Source organism: Sminthopsis crassicaudata, chromosome 4, assembly GCF_048593235.1.
Source record: "Sminthopsis crassicaudata isolate SCR6 chromosome 4, ASM4859323v1, whole genome shotgun sequence".
NCBI classification, from domain to species: Eukaryota; Metazoa; Chordata; class Mammalia; order Dasyuromorphia; family Dasyuridae; genus Sminthopsis; species Sminthopsis crassicaudata.
Genome location: NC_133620.1, coordinates 441881260 through 441908254, shown reverse-complemented (window position 1 = coordinate 441908254; position 26995 = coordinate 441881260). Strand labels below are relative to the sequence as shown.

The following is a 26995-nucleotide window of genomic DNA, read 5'->3' as shown; positions in this document are numbered from 1 at the left end:
CCCCCTCCGACTCCTTCTGCGCCTGTGCCACAAACTCGCGAGTTGAGCGCTGGGAAAAAAGGGAGGGGGGAGAGAGAGTTGGCCGATCTGTGGGGAGGTTTGGGGGAGGGGCCCGCTTTGCCCTCTCCCTTTGGATCTCGGGGCCTCAAGGTCTCTCTTGATGTCGTTCTGCTCACGGAAAAGGGCCAGGGAATTCCCACTGCGAAGCAGCTACTGTTATTCCCGGGCGACTGCAGCCCTCGCTTCCGCTAACTCTCCGGAGCACCGAATCGGGACGAAGCGGCCTGCCGCCATCTTGCAGCGCCTCAGAAGACGCGCATGCGCCAACTACAGTAAGACATGAACTGCGCAGACTCCAGGAGGGAACGGTTTTTTCTCGCTTCTCTCTCTCTGCAACTCCACCTCGGGAGAAACCATTCGGGGCCACCTGACCGGTCAGACCACGTAGGGGGAAACCGTAAAAAGTGGTAACAAATACGTCCAACTTCACCCGAACTTTGAGATTTAGAGGCCTTGGAAGGTGTAGTTGTACCTGTGGCCTCGCTAGACCCAGCAACCTAGCGAAGACTCTGGGTCAGGTAACCCAGCTAGCCAGCCCCGAACCCGGTCGGGGTAAGCGGAAGCGACCGTCGGGGTTGTGGGTGAGCACCTCCGCGGCAAAGCCGAGCGATTGGCGTTTTTGTCGGGGCTGCCACTGGAAGTAGTTTGCAAGCCACACGTACATCACGTTTTTCATGTTAGCAGATCGCACCCGCTTTAAATCTAGTACAACTAGATTGCTTCGCACCTTATAAAGTGCTCTTTTCTAGCTTCTGGGCTCCTGATGACAAACCAACCAACCCAAGGGAAGATTTGGAGCTATCGGAAGAGAACTTTAGTTCAGAATCTTTGCTAATCGTCATCCACTCTTGTCTCTGGTCGTTTAGGGATAATCGTACCCACTATAGTCCACTATCTCTGATCCGTTTCGTCTCGGGAACTGGCTCCAATCTTGCCCCTTTCTCCTGCATCTTTTTCCGTTTCTCCTTCCCATTTGTCCACAAGCATACCCCGACCGAAACAAAAACAAAACCTTCCCTTCACCTTAATGGCTTATTATCCCACTTGCTTTTTATTATCTTATCTGTAGCCAGATCTCATGAGTTTCCAAACTCTAGCAATCTAGCTAAAGAGTTAATGAAAATTGCCCTCCCAAACAACTTTATAATAGCCTGATGTGATGGCCTTTTAAAGGAATTTAGATCTTTCGGCAGCATCTGAAATTCTCAATTCTTCCCTACCAGATACTTTAATTTTGGCTTCAGGCCAGTTCCTTAGCTAAAGGGGTTTTGGGGAGAACACATTTTTTAGTCCTAAACTGGCTAAGAGTAAGAAATGAGTTCTCACTTCGACTTAACACTATTCTTTCATTATTCCTGAAACATATTAGTCATGGAAAAAAGCATAGAACCTACTTCTAAGGCAAGATACCGTTTTACATCTGACCTCTTGACGTGTTTGACCCTGGACAAGTTATTTAATCCTTCATCGCCCTAGGCAAGCTTCTAAAAGTTTATGAAGGTTTTTACATTGTTTCTATAACAGGTGTCATCCCCTATACCAATATCCTGGATTAAAGTTTACTGAAGAAGAAATTCAAATTAGCAACAAAATATGAAAAAAAGTTCAAATCATTAGAGAAAAAAAAAAGTTCTATTTTATAACCATTAGACTACAAAAAATGGAAAACACCAGATTTTGGAATTGCTGTTGAGAAACAGGCATGATAACACATTGTTTTTGCTGCAATTTGGCCCTACTATTGTGAAAAGCAATTTGGAACTATGCCTTTTTAATCACTATATTGTGCATACTCTTTGATCTAGCAATACTACTATATAATAGCAGACCAAGTGCTATTTTACTCAACTTTATTCTTTTCCATTCCCCACCTTAGTCCAAGCTGGTCTTCATGCCTGGATTGGTCTCTCTCCCTGTTTAATTCCCTAAAGGCCATTTTTCCCATGATAATTTTCCTACTCCACCCCCTCCCCAGTTAATAATGCCCCAACCTCTAATAATTACTTATCATTCATACTATCTTCACTTACCAAGTATTGTCAATGTTTTTACCTATGTGTTATCTTACCTTCTTCCTCCCCCTCCATCCCAAAACTTAAATTGTCTCATCCATTACATGTGTTATTGTGGAAGACCTATTTCCTTCTCCATTTACAATAACAACTCACATTTATATATTTTGCAGTGATTTACAGTTACAAAGTGATCCTCACAACAACCTTGTGAGGTAGGTAGTAGTAGTTAATAGCAGCTCACATTTATATAACGTTTAAACGTTTACAAAATGCTTTCCTCACAACAACCCTGTGAAGTGGGTATTACAAGTATTTTCTCCATTTTTACAAATGAGGACTCAGAATAGTTAAAGAGCTTGCCCAGTATCACAGCTAATAATGTGATAGAGCTAGGGCCTCGAACCCAGGTCTGACTTCAAGTGCCCTTTTCACTGTACCACATTGCTTAAAAAAGCCCACCATGGTCCATTTAAAAACTTATAAATATGTCTCTTTTAACAAAAAGGTTGGTAAGCTCTTGCTCCAGGACATAAGGGACAGTTGGGTACACAGTGCTTTTTGTACCTGGAAGAACTTGAGGGGTAGGAAAAGAGAAAGGCTATGTTAGGAAAACCTTATTTTCCCTGTGTCTGAGAATCCGTTTTAAGTTCCAAATATGCACAAGTTGACTGACACCACAACTTGGTTAGCAATATTGATTTTAAGACCCTTTTAAGGGAACACCAAAGGTAAGCATCCTTTCTCTACCTCTACTCCCCAATGGTGTTCCATTAATACCCCTGAGCTAGAAAGAACTTAAGAGATGTTGACTCCCTTGCATTATACAAATGAGGAAATGGAGGCCAAGAGAATTTAAGTGACTTGCTTGGCCAAAGATCACACAGCAAATAAAAAGAGCCAGGATTTACACTTAAGTTCCTAAATCCAAATCCCAAACTCTTGCATTTGCCTGATGCAATTTATGCAGCATAAATGGAGGGTATAGAGATAATATGAAGGAATCCTAGACCTTAGATTATTTCTAAAACTTTAGAGGATGTCAGGGTGACTAGATGTTAATATCTTCCCCAAGCTATCCTAGAGATCAAACATTTCAGAGTAGGATTCCAGTAGTCTCTTAAAATGTAAGGGTAGGGGGGAAAGTAAGGCGGCAAGAGGGAGGAAAGGGGTTAGGGAGAAAGGATTTTTACTTTGTAAAGGGAGAAGCTTCACTAAATCTACAAATCTTACTGCTTCATCCATCTACCTACTACAACCTTCTTAATTGCCTTTCTGTATTCCACTGCCAATTCTCCTCTTCACCAGGAAAGGACTTAAAAGTGTCCTGGATAGGAGTATAATATACCTACTTGCTGTCTAAATGCTATTGAGGAAATAAGACACTATCAGAAACATCTCTCCTTTCCTCACTCGCTATCCCACTCTACTCCAAAAAATACTAGTCTTTAACTGCTTCAATCATAAAAATGTCTCTATTGTATTCGTCAAAAGAAAGTGGAGTAAAAAAGTACCCTCAAACACCTAGGTGTGAAAAATGCCATACCAGGTTTAAAAATAATTCTTTAATCATATGCACAGAAAGGGAAAGGAAGGCAGCACCAGACTGACTGGGAACAAAGCAGCAATTCTTCCTCAGTCCCACAGTACTGTCTGGTAATTTCTGGAGATCTCTCTCACACATGTACACGCACATGTGTGCGTGTGTGCACACAGACAGACACAGGTTGGGGTGAAGGAATAAAGGAAAGCTGGAGGGACAAAGGCAGTGGAAAGGAATGGGTGGGGACTGTAGTTGTCTCAGTCTGTGGACTCCAACACAGACTCACTCAGTGCAAGATCCCAGTAATGTTCGGCCCCATGCTTTTTGAAATGCTCCCTGGCCATGTTCTCTGTGGGGCACTGTTTGAACTTCATTTCTCCAAAGCTCCGATCTTTGGCTGTGCCCTGGGAAAAGAGGCAGGGAGCAACAGAAAAGAAAACCAAGACTTCAGTTTTTCCGTAACATATCAAATGGGAAACACTCAGAAAAGTAAATAAACAAAAATACCTTCCCTGTCTTCTGTCCCATTTTTCTTCTGCTAATGAAATATAGTCAACTCTTAATTATCTCTTGAAGATAAAACAATTTTCTTTTTTTTTTTTTCTTTTTCCTGAGGCTGGGGTTAAGTGACTTGCCCAGGGTCACACAGCTAGGAAGTGTTAAGTGTCCGAGACCAGATTTGAACTCGGGGTCCTCCTGAATTCAAGGCTGCTGCTCTATCCATTGCACCACCTAGTTGCCCCTGACAAAGCAATTTTCAATCCTTGAATGGATTTTCCTGCTGAATATATCTTCTTGGTGCTACTTATTTTAATCTCAATGGATCTTTGACCGCACTTTGAGTAGTTTTCCAACTGTGCAAATCAATGTCTTCTTGGGTTATTTATCTGAGTACTTCCATAAATTCTCCAAAATGGAGATAAGAGGAAAGAAGGGACTGAGGATTCACCCAAGGTGTTAGGGTTTTTTCTTCAAGGCTTTTTTTTTGGTCTGGCAATACCCAGTGAGGCTGTTCATGGGCCAGTCTTTACTCATTACCTAACAAGCCCACCTCTTTTTCTAGTCATATGTATTTTCAGCAATATATTTTATGCTGCGTTTTACATGCAGTTAATAACTGATAAAATTTTGTATCTTATTTGTTTCAAAATACTTCTATCTATTGTTTTTTAAGAGACATAATTTTGATTTTTCAGAGACTGTTGGTATTCCCTAAGTTGCACACATGACAAAACTTTAAAGTGCTATATAAACATTAATAATATTATAATGGCATTTAAAAGTGCTTTTTGTTTCAGAGTTAAGCTTGAGATTGTTTAAAGAACTGGGAATTTCCTAATAATTCAGCCTTCTCTCTTCCTCTTATTTAATTCTAGGCGTAGCTCATAATCCATCTGTAGAAACTGTCCAACATCTATCAATGGATCAGCTCAATGGACTGTTGAGTCAACTGCATTTCTAGACATTAGGCATTCTTCAATCAGTTGCAAATTAGGCCAAACCCTTTGAAATTTTTTGGAATCTCATGGATATTCTGAAGTATTCTGGAGTTGGATGCAATCAGCAAAACATCTTGCAAAAACAGAAGTAAACAAAAGCCTTTATCACTTCTAGGGGATCTGTTCCCTTTAGTCTTTGTTGAAAATTCTCGATGAAAGGGGCCAGCAGCACATTTACCTGTTTTGACTCAACTAATAGTAATAAGAAAATACTTCAACAAAGATATTTCTCTTGTTGTATACATCAAGTAATTTTGTATAATATTAATATGCATGGAATACACCTTTTAGTAGAAATCTCGTTGGTATGTAACCAGATGATTCATTTTAATAATATATAACTAAGACACTGCTGAGAAAAATAGCTACTATGCATCTCAAAATAAAATGCAAACTACTCCTGTAACCTTGTAATTGAGCTTTCAATCTTGACTAAAAATTACTCTCTTCTTTACCAACAATGCTTAACTATCTTCTTTGACCAGTCTATAAAGGTAATTATTTCTTCCTTCCTATATCCTCTCCCCCTGATTTTTTTAACATTAGTTTTCTTTCTACCTGTCTTAATTACTCCTCTGGTTTCCTTTGTTGGCAATCATCTTATATTTGCTAAGTATAAGAATATGCCAAGATTGTCCACAGCTTTCTTGCAATCTCATCAGCTGCCATATGTCAATACAGATGACTCTCAACTCTACATATTCAGCCCTCTCTCTTCGGAACTCTAATCTGCATGATCAGTTATTTGCTTAATACCTCATATTAAGTATCTTTTTCTTCAAAACTCAAGAGCTTCTTCAAAATTTTTCTATTTCTGTCAATGACATTTTTCCATGTCACACAGATTAACTATCTGTCATCCTGTAATTTTTACTTTCCTCTCATCCATATCTAAACATTTACTCAGTTTTGTCAACTTTGTCTCCATAACATCTCTTGAACCATCCTCTTCTGTCCAACTGTTCAGGATCTCATTTCTTCTCAAGTGGATTACTGTAATAGACTGCCAATTTATTTTCCTATCTCCCTTCTACAGTAATATATCCTCTACACAGCTGCCAAATTGATATTCCTAAAGCAAACATCTGACTCCTTTGTTCAAAAAGTTTCAATGGTTCATTAAAGCCTCTAAGATAAAATGTCAATTTGATTGGCATTTTAAAAGCTTCATAATATGGATGCAACCTATCCTTTTAGAATGATTTCACATTACTCCCCTTCAGACAAGTTCCAACAAAACTGACTCCTCTGCTGTTTCTCATATACAACATTCCATCTTCCACCTCCTTGCTTTGCACAATCTGTCTTCCATGCTCTTCCTGACTTCCTCATGGAGGCTAGCAAAATGACAAAAACAGAAAATGACAAATGTCTTCAACATTTGTTGACTATGAGAGAATCTCTTGGAGATGTTCAGACTTTCTAGAAAGGAATTTGGAACTATACTCAGAAACACCATACATACTCATTGGCCCAGCTATCCTAGGCCTAATATATTTTCTAAAAAAATAAAAGGGAGAGGGAAAAAGGCCTATGTGAACAAAAATATTTTTTAGCAGATATTTGTGTGATAGCCCCAAATTGGAAACCAAGAGACTATTAAGGAATGTCTTAAGTTGTGATATATGAATATAAAGATGTCTTAATAATTTCAGGGGAAATTGATTAGACCCTTATGAATTGATATAGAGCAAAGTGTGCAAAACTAGGAAAACAATTTATGGAATGATAACATAATAGAGAAAAACTTGAAATACTTGAGAACTCTAACACAATAAGTTGTGAGTAAAAAAAAAAAAAATTTAGATAAAACATACCCATTTATCTCCTGATAGAGCTGATGAACTTAAAAGGCATGTACATGGCTAACTGGTTTTGGTATTGAGGAATTTAAGAATTTAAGGAACTTTCCCCCCTTGTTTAACTTTCTTAATTGTAGGTGGTAGGTGAGAAGCAAGAGTGGCAGATAAATAAAAATATTGGCTCTTGGAAAAAATAAACTGGAAAACACCTCAATAATTACTGATTCATATGTGAAAAGATTTTTTTCAGAATAACCTATACACATATCTAAGACATATTTGATGATAGTATGAAAGAAACATTTTGTTTCACAAAGGTTATTTTAAAGGAGACCACCTTTATAAATCTGAAAGATAGAGATCAGTGATGTCAAACTCAAGTGGAAACTGATTCCTGGGGGCCACATATTGACTTAGAAAACCACCAATTACATTACCTATGTTCCAATGCACTTTTATTTTGTAAAACAGTTCCCCACTGCATTTTATCTGGTTCAAGTCTACTTGGAAGAAGTGGTGGGACAAGTTTGACATTTCTAGTACATAGAATAGAAGATTCTGCTTCAAGCAACATTTGCTAACTGTTAATAGTTGTTAGAGCAAAATGCCACTTTAAAAGCTCTCCTTAATTAAAATGTTTCCTATGCACATATCAAAATCACACAAGATGAAAGCTGTAAGAGAGAACTCACTGCCCACTATTAATGTCAAGCAAGACTCAAAACACAAAGTTTGCTTGCCAACAGGCATTTGCTACTGTTGTGGAGATTGCTCCAAATGGAAGAGGAATTCTCCGTAGATAGTGACGTACTTTTAAATGATCCTCTTTGTAGATGGCATTGTATTATATGTAGCCCCAGAACACTTCACAGCCTCCTGAATGAGATCCATTATTATAACTTTAAAGAATTTGGCCTATTTCTCTATATGGGAAAAAAGGGATTTGAATAATGACTTTTACACAGGATATGATAGGCAGGTAGATTGATAGGTCATACACCTGATACATGAGTATATATCCTGGTCAAAGGCTAGAGATGGGACAAATTAAGCTAGCCTCAGAATTAAAACAGAATTTATCTTTGGAAAATTGAATAATGATTAGATTTTTTTTTTCCTGAGACAATTTGGGTTAAGTGAATTGCCTGAGGAGGGAGGGGGGTCACACAACTAGGAAATAAGGGTCTGAAACTAGATTTGAACTCAGATTCTCCTGACTTCAGGGATGGTGCTCTATCCACTGTGCTATCTAGCTGCCCCCAAATAGTGCTGCTTTAATGACCCAAATCCAATCCTTGAAACATCCATCTTTTAACACCAACCTTCTGCCAATGTTATATAATTGGAAAACATGGACCACAACATCTGAAGAATAAAAATTTCAGATTCCCAATAGAAACAGATAACAAACCTGAGTAAAATATAATATAATCAATTAAGAAAATACATGTTAAGAAAATACATTATGGGAAATGAAGCTTGCAGTGACTAGTCTTGCAGTGAGAGTTAGAAATAATGAGTAAATGGCTGTTGTACTCTATACTGAGGTTCACACAATGTAAAGAAATCTAGAGGAACAATGGAAGAATGGATCTGGACCCTCAACAGTTATTAGCCCCATATCTGTCCTGGAAGCTTCCAAGAGGATGAAGTATATTATCTTCATCAACAAAACCAGAGTTCCATTGAACTATCAAAGACTAATGACTTCAATGCTTCCTCACTTGTAACACAGTTTAGAACTAATTAGAATTCTTACTTTCTGACACAAATTTCTTCTGCTTTGGTATTTAATAAAAAAAAGTTACTAGTAAGCCCACCTACCTCCCAGACCAATGCACACTTGTTGGTTTTTTTCACAGCCTCCTCATCAGATTCATCATCATCTAGAAAAGACAATATGGTTAATTAAACCTAGCTCCAGAGTCATATATATATAGTTTTACAAACTGCAGTTGAAACCTCCCCCCCCAGCTTCATATCACCTTTTAAAAATATTCAAGACACATATCTAAATGCTTCCTCTTCTCCTGTATGTGGCACAGTGTGTTGAAGCATTAGATCTCAAGTCATGAAGATGAGTACAGATTCAGCCTAGATACTTACTGGTTACGTGACACTGGACAAGTTGCTTAATCCCTCTCAGTGTCAGTTTCCTCATCTCTTAAGATGAGGATAACAGCACCTATCTCCCAGGTTTGTAAAGATAAAATGAGATATTTGTAAAGTGCTTTTGCAAACTTTGAAGTACTATATAAATGCTAGCTATTGCTATTATCATCAAATGTCACCATGTAAATTCTATACAGTACTGTTCATAAATTGAACTGGAAGCTCCAAATAAGTAGGGACTTTAAACAATTAAGGAATTTTGTACTTGGCACCAAAAATTAAAATAGCTGAAACATCAATATAGTACTTTAAGACTGACAAAGCCCATTAGACACATTATCTAATTTGATCATTATAACACCTTAAGTGTTATTTCCATTTTACAAATGAGGAAACTGAACTTTAGAATGGTTAAGTAATTTGCTCAGTGATGTCTGAGAGGCAACTTGACATCCAGGTTCATCTCAACTTCCAGCACTCTTTCAACTATACCACACTTCCTCTACAATATAGAAAATATTTTCTACTCTTAGGGAACTTGTACTTTAATAGAATATTACCATGTGGGAAAAAAAAAAAAAGACGTGGAAAGGCAAGAAAGACATTCCAAGGCACAAGAGGCACATACACAGGCCCATGAACCAATGGCCAGAAAACTGAAGGAGAATAAATAGTATCCATGTGTAATCAAAGCAGAGTACTCTAGCAGATGCAACATATGGTTAGCAAGAAGAGAAGAATCAAGTGTTGGGAGATCCTTGAAGACCAGTCAGATAATTAGGTTAATTATATGTTAAGAAAAATGCCACGAATGGTTATGACACTAGTAATAACTCCCCAAATTAATAATCCATCCAGTATTAGCAGTATAAAAATAAAGTGAGATGTAATGCTCAACTCTACCCCACCTCTCCCAATCCCTCCCCCCATTTGCCCCTCTAACCCCCATTCACCATCTCCCTTCGTGTTAGATGTCTGTTCATCCCATTTTATCCGGTGCAGCATTAGACGCTTGAATTTTTTCTGTGCCTTAGGGCCTATAAAGACAAAAGAAGGAAATAACATTTTCCCCCCTTTCCCCTCCAGATTTAGAGTAGGAAAGTGGAAACAGACCCTCTGAGCCCATGTGATGTCTAGAATTTTTAATGTGATGATTGGTATAACCCCTATAGATACTAATTTAAGCTGTGTGTCTTCTACTCCCAGGATACTAAGAGATAGGGTCTTATTCCCAGAATATGCCTCTAAAATACTTCACCCCATCCCCAATCTAGGTTTCAAAATTCTAGGTATACTCCTTTGATCTTTCCCCTTAACCCAAACTCACCCCCTTCTACCACCACAACGTTGACATCCTTGTGAAGCACAACCACCCCTGAAAGGTACAGCTGCCCAGCATTGGCTTCAATCTTGAACTTCTTGGCTGGGTTGCTCAAATTTCGTACTCTGGAGACAGGGAAAGTGTGATTATGTATTTTAACTTAAGTGTTTACAAATGATGGAGTGGAAAAATAAGCCTACATCTTCAAATACATATTTTTCCAAATTTATCAAAAACAAAACTTTTGTCTCTGTAGTTACACGGCACAATTAATGGACTCTTAAAAGTATTTCAATTGTTTTATATATCTATCCCTCTCACATCACTTAACAATCCCCAGAAACAAAAGATACTCAATATTTCTTGACAAGGTGGAAATAAATTTTAAAGTAAGAGTATAACTGCAATGTATAGCTGTATAGCTAAATAATAGAACAAGACAAATCAGTATGGAGCTGAGGGGAAGAGGGCTATCAGCACTTTGTTGAAAGTTGCTCTACATGAAATGAAATTAGAAATGTTAAGTTCTAAAAAAGATGAGCAACCTCAGTTTGTCAGATGGTCTGAAGAGATTTGTTTATTGAACTTAGAGGTCAGTACTGACTCACTGTCCAAAAGTCAAAGAAAAAAAATAACTTTACTACACTGGCAAGAAGAATTTAAAATCACAACATAAATTTTACTTCCAGGTCAGATCCCACTCCTATTAAAGTTCTTAATCTCCTAATTTTATTTCTTTAACACTAGAGAGAATGGGTTGGTGTTAGGAAAGTTTTGTGGACTGTACCAACTGCCTTGAGCACTGGCTTGTCATACTATTTTGACATTTATGTGGGCGACACTGGTCCAGCAAAGACACCTACCTAAATACGGATATGTGTACCCCCTGTGAAATGTCTTCTTTTAGCTTTTTAATTTTCTTGACCTTTCTCTGTTCTGCTGTTAGTTTTCGGGCAGCATTGGCCTCTTCATGCGCTCTGTCGTGACAGGAAGGACATCCACAAGTAAGAAAGGCATTGAAGATCAGAGGCAGGGCTGAGGGAAAGAGAGAGCAACAGAGGACTCTCCCCTCCTCTGTATACCAATCCCCCAAGGGAGGTCAAAATCCAACTTTTTATCCCACAGTTAAAAAAACAAAACAAAAACAAAAAAACAAAACAAAACAAACAAAAAAAAACCCTGCCCTAAGTCCCCACCTTGTTCCAGGGCACTTACTTCTGTCTTTTTGCCATCTGGGCTCTGACATGAGCTTCCACTTTTGTGGGATCTTGAACAGCTTCTGTGCCTAATACTCTCATCAAATTGGAAATTCTTACTGCACCAGAGACAAAAACAGTGTTGATCAGAAGTCATTTCCTCGGCTGAAACAGCCTTTCTATCTCTCTTCTAATCAATATTCTCAACACTATTTAAATTCCTTGAAAAAGTATTCCCTGACAAATGGGTGATTTTCCCCTCTGCATTTCCTCAGCTTATTTACAAATTAACACTAAGCTAATATACTGCAATTTATGTAAGATGGAATATTGAGTATGTAATGAAGATTTTTCTCTTTGCATGTACTGAATCTTGAGCTAGACTGAAAAATGCTATCAAAGATGTGCCTCTTTCTATGAAAGAACCTCCTTTCCTGGCAAAACATGTAAAGAGAGCAGCAGCCTCCAGGATGACTTGGATGTTCTCCTTACTGAATTTCTAAAGCACTTTTCCTCCTAAAAACTCACTATAATAAAGCATTTGCAAACAACTCATAACAAAGATCCTTAAATATCTGGAAAATAAGTATAAGTTACTTAAATCCACCCATTATTGATGAAACTTGGAAGAGAAGGGAAAAGGAAAAAAGGGAATATAATCTTGCATACTATGATCTCCTATACATACTTAGAAGTGCTCTAATAAAAGTCAAGGCTAAGAAGAAATACTAAAAATTCCCAAGATAAAAGAATTCATGCCACCATTCTCCTCCCTCTTACGCTAAGACTTCTCACCTTTGGGTTCAGGAGGAGGCATCAGACCCAGACGGACTTTCTCTTGCAGCTCCTTCTGGGCTTCCCTCCTGGTCTGCCTCCTCAGTTTTTTCTGTTCCTTTTTGGTGAGGTACACCCCCAGTGTCACTGGTGTGTCACTATCGACTGTTAGAAAAATGTAAAAGGGGGGGGGGCAGATTAGAGAGGTCAGTATTAATTTAAAACAGTAAAAGCCTATTAAGGGGGCTGGAATGTCTTTCAACTGAGAGAATGCTGAATGCAATTGATAAAAAGAAATAATCCTATAACTACTTTTAGGGCAAGAGAAAGGAGGATGTAAGTACTGAAATGCTCAATGATGGGTATCTGCAAGCTTCTTGTTCTCCCTTAAAAAGGAAAAAATTAAAATTCTGCTTTTAAAGTCTAGATGACTCACGTTAAAAGTACTTAGAAAAAACTAGATTTAATGAAGCTGAACACCCGACTTTAATGGACTCCCTGAAGGACAATCAAGGATAGACCTCAGGCTTGCAGAGTACAGTGTACTAGTTTCTATCATACAATCCTATAATCTCAGGACACGAGTTTGCTAATCTGTAAAAGAGAGATGATCTAGATGATCTTAAGAAACTTCAAGCCCTATATTTCCCCTATATTTCTAAGCTTGATCATGTAAAACAAAAAACAGGGGGAAAGAAAAGTAGAAAACTAATGGAGATCTATGCAGAGCAAGAGTTGGAGTTCTGGAAAAACTGAGCTTGGGGTTTTAAGTGCAAAGACATGTTCAACAAATGGACTTTCCCCCAGACAAACCTATAAAATATGGACAATAGAGTCCCTACCAGAATAAGTACCAGAATAAGACACTATAGCTGACAGAGATCTAGAATCAGCACCTAAATTTCATCTAAAGCAAAGCTAGAAAGCCTAAATGCAAAGATTATGGTACCAATTAATCTCTCTCTCTTTGCAGTCAGATTATAAAATTAGGGAAATGAGAAAAGGAACCCATTGCTAATGGGGTTAAAGAACCACACTTTACCTGGAGGATTTAGCTGGGCTGGATGTTCTACAAGGTTTGTTATCCCAAAATAGTCTTCTTTCTTGGGAGCTTCCCCTGTACTAGAATTAGGGAAAGAAAAAAAAACATAAAAAGAAAAAAACAAGGATATGTGAATGATGATCTCAAAGAAGTGGAATTCCCTAAGACTTCCCTTAAATTCACTCAAGCATCCCTTTAATATTTAGGAGTTCATTATATAATATACGGATCACACCATCCTCCTTATAGACTTCCAAAGGCTATCAGAATTTGACAACTACATATCTAAGTGTATTATGGAATTAATTGTATTTAAGAAATACAGGTTGAATTTACTATTAGTATACTAATCTAATTAATAATTAGAAAAGTAAACAGGTTGAAAAACTTTTAAAGTATTTTTATCTACAGCTTCAGATTACCTAAGCTATTTTCCATCCATGGCCAAAATGAAATTTGACTGGTATAATACAAATGAATTTACAAATCATTTTTACCATCATCTTTAAATTAAATGTATGCTTTCACTTTTTTTCATGTCTCAAGTTCCCCATGTACATTATATATCAAGGATGTTAAATAGTAAACTCACGGGTCAAAACCATTGGGGATAATGTAGGAATCCCACCATTCAATATCAGGAATCTCTCCTTCTTTTAGTTCTTTTTTGGGAGCAATGAGTGCCAGCTTGGTTGAAGTATGAATGCCAGTTTTTCGGGCTGCCTGTGAGATCTCTGCCTGTAGCTTCTCTAGTTGAGCCTGAGAATCAGAAAACACAGATGCAAAGAAAGCTGGAGTCACAGTAATCCAGGAGGTAAAAGAAGCCTGCTTTTAAAAACATTCCACTTCTTGGGCTATCTTTTCACTATCATCTGGCTTATGTTGGTATATTCTGAAGATTCAAGGAAAGAGATGACCACAAACTCACCAGAAGAGGAAGACCAAAAGCCTACTCTCTGACTTGGTGATTTCAAGATTCCTCTCTAGGCCACATGCCCCAGAAGTAGTTGAATGCCCTAAACATGATTGTACTACTGTGTTCCCACTATGTATTGTTGTTCTAATGTACCTGGCATCTAACAGATGCCAGATTAAAGTTATTATGTAAAGGACTTGAAGTCCTTTGGAGACAGTGGGAAAATGCCACTGATCCTGAAGCAGAACATTTCACTAAAATAAATAAAATAGTTTTTTCAGACATTATTCTTTTAAAGAGTGCTGCAGGCTTGGGTGTATCAGTGTAAGAGATAGTGATTAGATCTACATTAGGCATTGCACACTACATTTATTCACCTGTCGCCTTCCAGAATCTTGAAAAATTCTAATATTGAAATTCATAGGGGACACCAGGAAAGATCTGTGCCTGAAAATGCTTCTAACCATTAGCCTATTAACTACACTACAAGAGGTCTTTTGATGTTTGTTGAATGAATGAGCAAAAAAAAAAAAAAACCCTCTCCCCAAAAACCCTTTTGAGATCCTTAGATTCAGAAGAAAACTAGTCATGTATTCTCTTTTCCTGCCCCTAAAGCAAGTAGTGGGAGGCATCACCTACATTCAAAAGATAATCCATCACTCATTTAAAAGATAAGGAAACTAAGGCTCAAAGATATAGGTAGTAAATAGCTTGGAACCAATAGCCTATGACAACAAAGCCAATGATTTTTCCACAGCCCTTTAAACATTCCAACAGTTTAGGAAAAAGGATTTACCTAACAGGGAGAATGGGGAGAGCCTACCTATCTCAGGACTATATAAATGTAAAGCTATTAAATCACCTCCTTCAGGAAGACTTCTCAAAAATCCCACTCAACTCTGATCATTTCAGCATACCTTCAACATTTAGTTATAACAGAGCCCCAACCTGGGGAAGACACAAAGGAATAGATCCTGGTAGGGCTAACTTGACTGAGTTTGAGTACTTCAAGAATGTTTTGCTCCTTTTTGTATTAAGTTTGGTTTTAGAACTCCACTGACCCAAACCTTGAATAATCAGGGAGACCAAGGAATGACCGACCTCCTGCTACTGTACACATATACTTCAATTTTCCCCTACCACCCCATTCTACCTCTTTCTCAGGAACTCAAAACCAAATCAGCATTATTTTTGCTACTGTGAAGGATATGGAATTGATTGATCTAAAATTTGATTCAGAATCAAGAGTTGTAGAACAGCTGAAGCTCTCTTTTCTATCACTCCCTCATTTCAAGTTATATCAACCCCATGCCTCTTCCCAACACATTTCTATCTTGCCAGTGTGCGCTTGGGAATCTATTATTAACAAATTGCCCTCTATATTAAGATAGTGTCATCCCCCTGGAAATTGCTTTTTATATGTTTTATATTTACTTATATTTGTATAGGTTGTCTTTCCCCTTCCTCACCAAAAGGTAAACTATTTGAGGATAGAAAGTTTTATAAGGTTTTAGTGCCAAACACCATGGAATCAATTCTTATTGAATGAGGGCAATCATGTTCAGCCAAAAATTCCCATGAAAATTCACTAAGGACAGAAAGGGGGAAATAATTTATGCAATTTATAATCAGTTCAATTATCTACATCATGCAGATCATCTGAAGCAAATTTTAATCTTAGGTTAGCTTCTCCCATTTGAGCTGTATGTAATCTTGCATCTTAACCTCATCAGATGGTATGTTCTTAAAGAATGCAAACTCAATTTAAAGCCAATTTAATTGGAATTTAATTAAACTGAATCCAACATACAATCTATGAAATATATGGCTGCAGCCCTGAAGTAAACAAAAACTTAGTGGCATCTATATTATAAATGTTCTGTCCAATTTCCTTTCTGCTAGTTTCCTGACTGTTTTCAAGCTTTGATACCAGTTACCTTTGTCCGTAATCTCTGGGCAATCTTTTCAAATTTGCCCTTGTCGTGGAATTTAAAGGTTCGTCTCTGGCGTTGGGAAGGGGCAATGGAGACTCGGGGATCAAAAAATGTGTTGGATTCCATGTCCTCTGATGGCTTTTCCTTGAGCTGCTGCTTGAATTGTTCCCGCTTCACAGCCCGAATGTTGGCCTTTAGTGTTGGCATTCGGTGTGTCAACTCAATCTCTTTGCCTGTAGCATCTACTGTTCGGCCTTGTTCATCCAGGATAAGGGGTGTAGGCTTTGTCTGGTCCTTCAGTTCCACCTTCCTGGGGAGAGAGAAAGTGAAATTTACAATTTCATTTGGGATCTTAGGGAAGACCAAGGTTAAGAAATTCTAAGATGTTTCATGCTACCTTCAATAAGTATCAAGAAATATTTCAATTATAAAGTTCTAATCAAACTAGGCACTGCAATATGGGATATAATTTAAGTTATAAAACAAAAGGATCTATAATTTTAAAAACTGGTTATGTGGAATTATAACTGTCTTATAAATGGAATTTCTTAAGACTTATCTTTGCCACTTAATGAGGATCAATCAGAGGTGAAAATTGATTCTTAACACTGATTTAGACCCATTCAAACTATTAAAAGATGACTTAGGATAAGCAGCTTTTCATATGGTTCAGAACACTAGTCTGATTTCAAACACATTATTTAATGAAATGAGCCCTGGGCAAGAAGAATTGATTTCTAATTTGATTCAGAAACCTTCCAGGTGATCATAACTTCAGTTATCACATCTGTAAAATAAGAATAATCCTTGCCCCTTAAGGATAAAGGACAGATTCAAGGCATTTATTCACCATTTACATGGATCTTTGAACAGTGTTTGCAAAGCAATTTAGGTCATTTTGAAGAAATAATATCAAGGAATACCATAGGTTTTTCTCAACTGTACCTTCAAAACCAGCAAAGGGCCCAAAAGGAAAGTTCAGTACTCACGGAGGAGCAATGCCCATAGCATGAAGGTTGGCCAATCCAACCATGTTGGCATTGCCGATAAGTCCTGGTTTCAATGCCAGCTGAGCTTGAATCCGAGCTTGAAGTTCAGCTGCTTTCCGTGCCTTTTCGATGGCATCATTCATAAAGGTGGCAGCCTGGGAAGGCTGAATAGTATTGCCAATTGGCAGTCGTTCTGGTTGCGAGGAAGAAGGAGTCTTTGGCTGTGAGATGTATAGAAATAGAGAAAAAGTTGAAAGGAAAGGGAGGAAATAGACTCACTGACTTTCATAGGGGACTTATAAGTCTGAGGTTTTCAGTCCAAAAAGCGTCATCATCCCTACATATGCACCAGAGTGATAATGTAGCAGTTACCTAACTCAATTTCTTTCTTCAATACCCTCCTCCCATCAAGTCATGCTTCATACTTTTACTGTATTAGCCTCATTTATATCCAAGAGTAGTCAAAACCCTTCAATAGTTGCCTACTGACAAAGTTATACTTCTTAGCTTGACAATGCAACGAATAATCTAGCAATGCGCTACTTTTCTAGCTTTCTCATACCCCACCCCATTCATAGCAATATAAATAACCTAGTCAAATAGGGTTTGTCATATCCCCTATAGACTACTATCTCATCTCCATGCCTTTACTTCTTCCACTATAAAGAATCCACCTTATCTCCACAGATGAAATCCTACCTATTCTTGAAGTCTAGAAGAAGCCTTTCCCAATGTTCGTCATCACTAAAGCCCTTCTCTCCAAAGACCTTAAAGAGTACTAAGTGGGTTCCAGTTCTTTTACATACTAAGTATCATGTTTTGGTTATTTTTGTAGCCTTTATACTAGACTTCATGAGAATAGAAACTATGTCTTATTTAATACTTACTAGTACTATGTAAATAATAGGCATTTAACAAATGTTTGTTGAAATTGTTGGAATGAAGGATTCAGCTCTGTCTTTTAATGTAATTGAATACTATACCTGAGGTGTAGGAGGACTAATGAAGCTCAGCTGTTTTTTCCTTTCCTCAATCTGCCTTGTGGCTGCCTCCATCATTTGTTTGATCTGCACATAAATATAGTAGTTAATATCATCTTCTTTCTTATCATCTCCAGAAGATCCAGTCACAAGAAACTTCAAATATCTAGCTGAGCCCTGATAATTTCAAGCTCAGTTAGTGGAGAATTCGGTGAAGGTAATTTTGTGGATGGAATTATTTTGTTAACAATTGCTAAGTGTGCCCAAATTGCCTCCTTCTGGGACCAGAGCACAAAGAATATATGCTTCCCCCTTACCTTCAAAGATTCCACCCCAATCTACACTCCATCTTTGAAGTCTTATTTTTCCAAAAGTTTTCAAAAGGAACATTATAATTTCAAGAATCAAAGACAGTTCCTCCTTTTATATTAATAGTTTCCATAAAGGTAATTCTGTGGATAATTTCTTTTATGTCTTTAAAATGTTTTGAATGTTAAAAGCTCAATTTCATTTTAAAATAATATAATATTTAGCAGTGTGAGCTTACAGCACATTATTTTCTGTTCTAAAACTATGATCTTTAGGTTTTGTTACTTAATTTTTTTCACATCACCCAGGACCACAAGTACTAGGTATTTTTTGCCTACTTGACTATAATGCTTCATTCTACTAAGAACAGTGAACAGCAATGGGAAGCATCAATTCCCTAGTAGCTAAGCAAAATCTCAATTCAAGGCCAGATTGGTTCTGGATCCATGTTCCCTCAATTCTCAATTCACAAATTACTTACCTCTTATGTTTGTGACTAACCTGTAATTTAGTCAGCATGCCTGGGCTCTCTGATGGTGGTCCAGGAATTACCTCTGGCTCTTCCTCCACCTCTTCAAACCTTGGTATACGCCTCTTCTTCACCCCTGATGACTCCTTAGATATCTCTGAGTCATCACCAAACACCTCCTGGGAGAACCCAAAATAAAAGGCAGATTTGTTTCTGTCCTTAGAGAAGAAATGCCATCATCCCTTCCAACCCAATTAAGAGTTTGTGGCTTTGCCCTGGGGGTTATAACACAGCCTTGCAGATAGCTACTTGATAAGACCCAGAGTAAGCCTGGCTTGAAGACCTCCACCAACTCTCACCTCCATCTCACCATCTTCAGTTACTCTCTTACAAAGATCATATGGTCGATCCAAGCAAAATTCCATTTCTATCTTTAGAAATACCATTGCCCACATTTGAAATGTCTTCCCTCTCTTCCTCTCCATCAGCTCAGATCCAACCTAAAATCCTCCTCAACACTCACCTCCAGGAAGCCTTATCTGGTAATAACTCACCCCAGTCTGATTATACCTTTGTTTTGTACCCTCGAGCATATATGTATGTTTGAGCTATATTAAGTTGCACTTGTTGACATTCTGCTTGGCATGTGTTCTTTACCATGTGCATGTGTTCTGGCTCCCCAAATAGATCTGAGTTCTTCAAGGGCAAGGGCTCTTTCTTCCTCAGTATTTCCCCACAGCACTTAGTTCAAGGCCCAGCACATAAAAGACACTTGGTTGTCTATTTTGCAAGGTGAGTTTAACATGGCCAACAATGGCCAAGTAGAAGGGGCAATGGGAAAAAGCAAATGTACACACCGGTGGTAGGCTTTGGGTGACATCCCCTCTTCACTAGGAGGGCTCGTGTTTTGCAAGGACATATCCTCAGTCAGGGGCGGGCGCTTCCTGGAATTCCTACAGTTCAAGAGAAAGGACTCTCCCATAATATATATATAGTGTGTGGGAATGGGACCTAAGGGGACCAAAAGTGGGACTTCCGTCCCAAGGCTTTTTAAGCATAAAGCTACTAAAACATCTCCTCCAGGAAGACTTTTTGACTAATCCCACCCAATTCTGATCACTTCATTCACCCTAGCATATCTAAAGCATTTATATATATATATATATATATATATATATATATATATATATATATATATATATATATATATATATATATATACAGTAGAGCCCCCAGTATAATGTAAACTACTCTTATACAGATATAGTCAGGTCCCTAAATATAAGAAAATTAAAATTCTGATAGTTGATAAGGTGAGTATAAGTTCTAAACCTCAACAAACATCATAAAGGGGTTCCACTGTACTTTAAAACAGCTAAATATTTTACATCTCTCTTAGCATTTCACATCTATGTTCTCTCTCCCCATTTTAACTATGATGTTTCTCAAGTTTCTCAATATTCTTCCTATTTCTTTAGAACCCTACATAGAAAAGTGATGTTTACTGCCTATTTCTCTGTCTAGGGTTCTTTGTGTCATGGCTGCTGTGGGGCTAGGGAAAAATTCCTTATCCTTCTCTAAAACCTGGTAATGCTGATGGCATGGCTAAAATAACAAAATATTAAAATATCTTGGAAAGATGGGAAAGGAGGAGATTCTATGATGGGAGTTACAGAAGAAATAAATAAAAAGCAGGGAAAAAAGAACTTAAACTATATTGCTGATGAAAAGAAAGAGAATTATGACCTACATGGAAATAAAAATAAAAAATGTTGGAGTAGAAAATTACAGGCTGTTAATGAAACTGGTGTTCCTTAGCTGAAGATAACATCTTTGGTAATATGTTTTATTCAAAACTATGGATTCCTGATGCATATTAAATAAAAGTTATTTTTCAGGAATATATCCATAATGTCTACCAGGAGTTCCTTAAAAACTAGTAACAAAGATAAGAAATAATGGATCTAGATTCAGAGGCAACAAGACCTAAATAGGAAAAAATCAAAACCACAAAACCCCAAAAAGAAGCTATTTATTAGAGGTGGTAAGAGGAAAAAAGTAAAAAGAGATGGACACCAATAATTCCATGTCTTACTGCACAAATATGCATATAAAAGGTGGGTTTTCTGGAGTGTTTGCCTCATTACATATTTCCATGTTTCACCACCATACAAGAAAGAATAAGAATCAAAGGTGGAATGAAAACAAACTCACTATCTATTCTACAGCATAGACCTTTCTCTTGAATGTTAGGAATTCTATTGTGTCTATGTGTGTGATCACAGAAAGTTTAGCTGCTAGTATTAACCATTGAGAATATTCCCATGCCATTTAATCAACCAACCAGAACCTACCTTCAACTCCCGTTTTCGACTTCTGTCACTGCTAGACTTGGAATGTCTAGAACTACGGCCCTCTTCAACTGCCTCAAACAATTTGTCGACAAACCGAAGGGTAGAATCATCCAGGAAAGGCTTCAAGTGATCTGATGAAGAAAAAGGCAGAAGTAGAAAGATCTGAGAGTCTAAAATAGTTCCATATATACAACAGGCTCTCCCAATCATCTATTAACTGAAGTGATCCTGGTGATAATACACAAAGCCTCTAAATTAAATGAGTGTTTATAAAAACTATTATTCTCCACCCAAAAGTTTTCTTGACCTTTTCTGTGAAATGCTCTTAAGTGCAATGTTGTATACACACATTTTTCCTATAGTGTGTGAGGCAGAAATGTAAGTTATAGTTTTCATGGGATAGAAACAGCCTGAATTCTAGATAAAAACTACTTCCTGGCCAAGAATCATGGGAATTTGTCAGGTCTATTTTTAAGAGAGAAGTCTATACTACATTAATAAGGATATGTGACTTGGACAAAGTAAACCTGCAATTTAAGAGTTTAAATTTCACCCTTCCTATTACTCCCCCAACAGCCTACAATTTATTGTACAAAACATATATGCTACAAGGAATTTGTATCAATAATCAAAACAAAAAATAATAGAAAATTTAAAATGTGACTAACACAATTTTGAAAAAGTTATTAGAAAACTTAAAGGCCACCCAGCCCTATGAAGAGACTCGCTCTCCCTCAAGTAGTAAGCACTAGATGCTGGCAAGGGAGACAAATCATTAATAAAATCCAATGCTTCCAACTTTTCAATTTCATTCAAATAACTCTGTAAGGTTTGGTTTCAACCTAGATACTTCAGATACATTTTTTATTGAAAGTTACTTTGTTTCCTCTATTATGTTAAAAGATGATCAAAAATTACTGATATGGAAGGGACCAAGGGTAGAAGATAAAATCCATGTTTATATGACTTTGGAATATATGATTTTTAAAAAATTATAGTTCTCTTTCCTAATTACATTGGACTTCAGGTTAATAAAAGAATTACAGGGGGGGAGGAAGGGGAAAAGGGAAAAAAGACAGTGGATAGAATACCAGCCACTTAACCCCAATTGCCTCAGGGGAAACACACACACACACACACACACACACACACACACACACACACACACACACACACACACACACACACACACACACACACCCCTTGCTTTATGTAAGTAGACCATTCCACAGACCTTTACACAAAGCAATTTTTAACTAGTATGAATTTGCCTATGGATGTAGAGAAGGGAAGGCAAGTAGGGGGACCATGTATCTATGAAGCAAGAGAGCTAGTACACAGTTCAGATGCATGTGGGGGCCAAGACCAGTCATATAGGGGCCTGGCTAGAACTGAGAGGACAGACAAATGGGAAGCCAAATACAAAGACAGAAAAGGATGGGTGCCACATGGGCCAAGGACAGAAAGGTGGTTCCCATGCCAGATAAAGGGAGACAGATACACAGAGCTGGACAGGCAGGTAGAGAAGTGCAAAGGTCTTTTCTCTTGGTACCAGAGGTCTCAGGCCAAGCTTCCAATCTGGAGAGGGCTGCCTCTCCAGAATTCTATTATGTTTTTCTTTAATTTTTTTTGGGGGGGGGAGGTGCAGGGGGAAGAGGGAGTGGAGAAAGGGAAGCATGAACCTCTAAGCTGAGGAAGAGGAATGGAAAAGAGAAAATACAGTATCATAAAGTTAACATAGGTGGGTTTTGAAATGGGTACTTCTTTCAGAATTCTTTAAAGTTGAATTTGCATAATGCAAATTTATGTAAAGCAAGAATTGTAGAGGGCTGGAACTCTGAAGTGTACTTGAATCTAAGACAGCAGAGTACTTATGGCTAACTAAGTACCTACTCCTTGTGAGACAACCTTTCTATAAACATATACTTAGATGATATGGTGATACTATGGCTCTCTTCACAATTGGTGTTTGCTGAATGTGTGCTGAGGTAATCGTGGACAAGGATTGGAGGGTAGAGGGAGAGAGTCAGTCTCTCTGCTAAAGCCAGCTCAGCAGGGAACACTTCAGGTTCCAGACTCCATCTTTGAAGAGAGGCATGGCAGCTTCCCTGTCTCCTTCATTTCTTCTCCTAAAGACCAAGGACTTGGACTGATCTTGAGGCCATCCAGAGAGCTAGCCTGGACATTACAAGAACTGTTTAAATATAAATATTTTATGTAGATAAAATATATCATAAGCATACATGACTAAGGCAACTTTGGATGCAGAATGGCAGCCAGAGATTCAAAAGACACTATTAAGTAGAAAATCCTAATACCCATCACAAGGATAATAAAACCTTTTATCTCTAACAAAAACACTTCAAATATTTCACTCCTTAATGTCAGAATGAGACTCCCAGAACCCAGAAAAATACATACCAGCTGCTTTCTTCTTGTCCATGCCCTTTCCTACACAATTTAATGCTGCTGTGACCACTGTGGGCTCTGAGAAACCCAAGACCCTCTTCACTGTCTTCTCGATCCATGGCTTCAGCTCATCCAGTTCCCTCTTGGATAGGGCCATTCTTTAGAAGGGACAAGGAACAGTGAGACAACCTTAGATACTCAACACAGCACCTACAATTGAATCAGGAGAAAGTGATTGGGAAGAGTAGGACACTGAAAATAATACAGGATGATGTTTATTTTACCAAAAAGGTCTTCTCCCTTGATTATCTCCTATACTTCTGGGCAAGTTACTTCACTACAATTGTGGATAAAATCCTCTTCCTGGTAACAACTTATGTAAATAAAATCCAAAAGAAAGCATCCCTTATGTTTATTCTGAGGGAACTGAGTTGAATATGATATTCTGGTGCTTTCTTCTTGATGCTATTACATTTTCAGAGTCTGGCAGATTGCAAAATGTGGAAATAATAGCTGGAAAAATCATTCAAAATCAGCTACTCTGTACCCTCAGGCATGGACTCCTCTAACCTCACTCTGAATCCTGTTCTGTAGGATCTTAATACAGGACAGTGGGTCATGAAGTACTTATGGTAGAGTCAAACACCAATTTTATATTATGGTTCACAACTTCTAAGAACATTCTTTTACAGATTTTTATCTTCGTGCCACCATACTACAATTTCACTTAAAACCTACATGCTGCAAGTTTACATGAAAGACCATTTTGATGAAATGCTTGTAGGGAACATAACCTAGCAGGCAAGGATCATGTAATTGAGGATGAACACCTTCTCTCCTGCCTGATTGTTCTTTCCTTCCAGATTCCTAATTCTCATCTAATTCAGCAGAGAAAACAGACACCATTAAGGGTTCTTCGGAACAATAGACCTTCTCACTGAACATTCTACTAAGCAGGGTTGTCATCTATCTTCACACTTTTACTTGTCTAGCTAAATCATAAGCTATTCAATGAAACAAGCTAATTTTTTCATATAATTCTCTCTAGATCATTAGGTATAATGCTTGGGACACAGGAGAAAATAACTGCTCCTTGATTTAGCCTGTTCAAGCGCTACACTGAAGTTTCTGTCCAATATGTAACTTCAGCATTCTTCATTTTAAAATAAACAATCTTCTTTAGAGTATCTTAAGACATTTTTCTATAAGCAGTTGACTGATTAACGTCTTTCAGTTATTTCAGTTCAGAGGAGACTTGTACGAGTTCACATGCTGTATTGCCACCAAACTATAGTTTTGAATTTGGAATAAACCAAGATAGAAGGGTTACAGAGGGAAAAAATAAAATTAAAGGAGAAAGATCATATACAGGATGTTCTAAACCTAAGTATCCAACTTATGTCTTGCTGAGTGAAAACTCATCAACAGTTCTTTTCAGCAATCAGTCTTAATGTTCTTAGGGATCACAGTGTGAAAAAGACTATATTTCCCCAAACTCCTATTTGGCCATAGAGATACTCCTTAACTAAGGGAGTAGATATGAGCATGAGCGTGGGGATGTATCGTGCACAGACTGGGAGGGATTCTGGGACGTTGTCAGGAGGACTGAACGGGCAGCTTAATGCTTCTGGCTTTCAGGATTCCACCAGTAAAGTAGAGATTAACAAGAACTAATTTGCCCGTCCTCAGAGGATCGCCGGGAGGATCAAGTTTAATGGAGAGCGCGCTGGCAAATAACTACAGGAGAAAAAGCCGTCACCATCATCACATCCATAGCATTTAAAGGACTGGAATAGAAAGTTATACGGATGCTGAACACGCGCAACGCTCAGCACCACATGCCGGCTCCCAGCCTCTAAAAACAAGAACGACGGCTGCGGGCGGTACACAAATTAGCTTTGGGGATTCCAACTGGGCGCTGCCACTGGGCAGATGACGATAAATTGCAAAATATAACAAAGATGATCAGTGGGAAGGCCGAAAGACCCCCCAATGAATAGTGAAGTGGAAGCTTCCCGTCCTGAGTTATTTATGTTTGTCCTCTCGGGATGCTTCCCCAGACACGCTCTTCTTTCCCTCTAAACCTAGCTTCCTCCCCACCGCTCCGTCCCCCCAACCCCCAGTTTTCCCCGGGCAGCTCACTTCAGCCCGAGCCTTTTTTCCCCTTCCCGCCCCCGCCCTTTTCCGTCCTACAATCCCCGCCATCCCACCACTCCTCAGAAACCTCTCCTCGACCACTTTCCGTTGGGCACATTCGCTTAACGAACCGCCACCTCCAACCTTACTCTGACGGCGGCCAGGGCTGGGAGACTGAGCCCCCGGGCTCCATGGCCAGCCCCACCGGGCCCGAGCCCGCTACTCACCTCACAAACTTCAGCCCCTGAGACGGAGCCCGAACGTTACACCGGAACCGGAAGTCACTCGACCTTACGGCTTGCCGTCGTTACCGCAGCCTCCGCCACGCGGCTTCCCGCCCGGCGCCCCTGGCACGTGACGGGGGAGAGCCCAAGTAATGCAGGTACATTCGCTCGCTCACCCACCCGCGGAGACGCATGCGTACTGTTATATTGACGCCTGAAAGACTTCCGATTGCCAGGAGTATCTGCCCACCATAATCCCCTCTGGAAAAATCGGAAATTCATGCTTCCGGAAACGGAAGTAGAGCCGACCGAAGTTTCCCTTGTGTAGGGAGTGCTTTATGTGAGAGTGCCGGTGAACTTGTAGGTGAGGAGTGTGCCGAGTCCTGCGCTCTCAGTCCCGAGACTAATTCGGCCAGGGTTCTGGAAGCGCCGACCTGGTGCTGACCACTAAGAAAGCGCGGCTGATGAAAGCTGGCTTCCAGCCGCGGTGCAGCTGCCGACCCAGCTTGGAGGTGCCCGTTAGTAGTACGAGATGGCTGCGGAAGAGGGAGAGCACCGAGCTGCTCTCGGGGGTGTGGCTCTATTCCTCCTCGTCCTTAAAGTGAAGTTACTGAGACCCTGAAGCTACCGGCCCTCAGCTGAAAGAAGCCCCTCCTCCCCAGCCGCTTGAGATCCGGTGCGGGAGACGAGACGCAGCAAACAGCCACGTACAAATACCCATGGACAGAATGAATCACTGAAGGGAAGACTAGCATTAAGGAGGCTTAGGAAAGGTTTCTTGAAGAAGGCATTTAAATGAGATCCAGGCAAGCTGGGAGGCAGAGATGAGAGTTATTGTGGAAAATGGATTCTCCTATTGGATGAACTGCAAATTGGCTTGGATTGCAAAGTTCTGGTGAGGGGGTGGTACAGAA

The 26995-nt window shown here is 38.9% G+C and overlaps 1 protein-coding gene and 1 long non-coding RNA gene across 4 annotated transcripts; one reads left to right on the top strand and one right to left on the bottom strand.

Annotated features, from left to right (window-relative positions):
- Positions 1-65: 65 nt before the first annotated feature.
- LOC141539950 (uncharacterized) lies at positions 66-5540 on the top strand. The gene is made up of 2 exons (XR_012481427.1): positions 66-612; positions 4992-5540. It is a non-coding gene; the product is annotated as an uncharacterized LOC141539950 (long non-coding RNA).
- On the bottom strand, positions 3623-26198 carry PRPF3 (pre-mRNA processing factor 3). Of its 3 annotated transcripts, none has more exons than XM_074263383.1 (16): positions 26085-26198; positions 23734-23931; positions 21313-21443; positions 18991-19137; positions 18184-18267; positions 17201-17421; positions 16215-16521; positions 13954-14120; positions 13362-13441; positions 12341-12484; positions 11565-11664; positions 11213-11326; positions 10356-10474; positions 9982-10065; positions 8741-8802; positions 3623-4019 (listed from the first exon to the last, which is right to left on the bottom strand). In XM_074263383.1, exons 2-16 carry the CDS (start codon positions 23876-23878, stop codon positions 3873-3875), a joined length of 2052 nt encoding a protein of 683 aa, XP_074119484.1. In that variant the 5' UTR covers positions 23879-23931; positions 26085-26198; the 3' UTR covers positions 3623-3872. The 3 variants fall into 3 exon arrangements, with proteins under 3 accessions (XP_074119484.1, XP_074119485.1, XP_074119486.1); XM_074263384.1 differs by having other exon boundaries at positions 25946-26093; XM_074263385.1 differs by lacking the exon at positions 3623-4019 and adding an exon at positions 6320-6451.
- Between the last annotated feature and the right edge of the window lie 797 nt (positions 26199-26995).

Excerpts from the sequence above, each read along its gene's own strand:
- PRPF3 (XM_074263383.1), bottom strand. The coding sequence starts at position 23,878 with ATGGCCCTATCCAAGAGGGAACTGGATGAGCTGAAGCCATGGATCGAG. Across the intron at positions 19,138-21,312 it reads GTCGAAAACGGGAGTTGAAG|GAGGTGTTTGGTGATGACTC; the intron begins GTAGGTTCTGGT and ends GGGTTCTCCCAG. Across the intron at positions 14,121-16,214 it reads CCCAGAGATTACGGACAAAG|GCTCAACTAGAGAAGCTACA; the intron begins GTAACTGGTATC and ends TCTGATTCTCAG.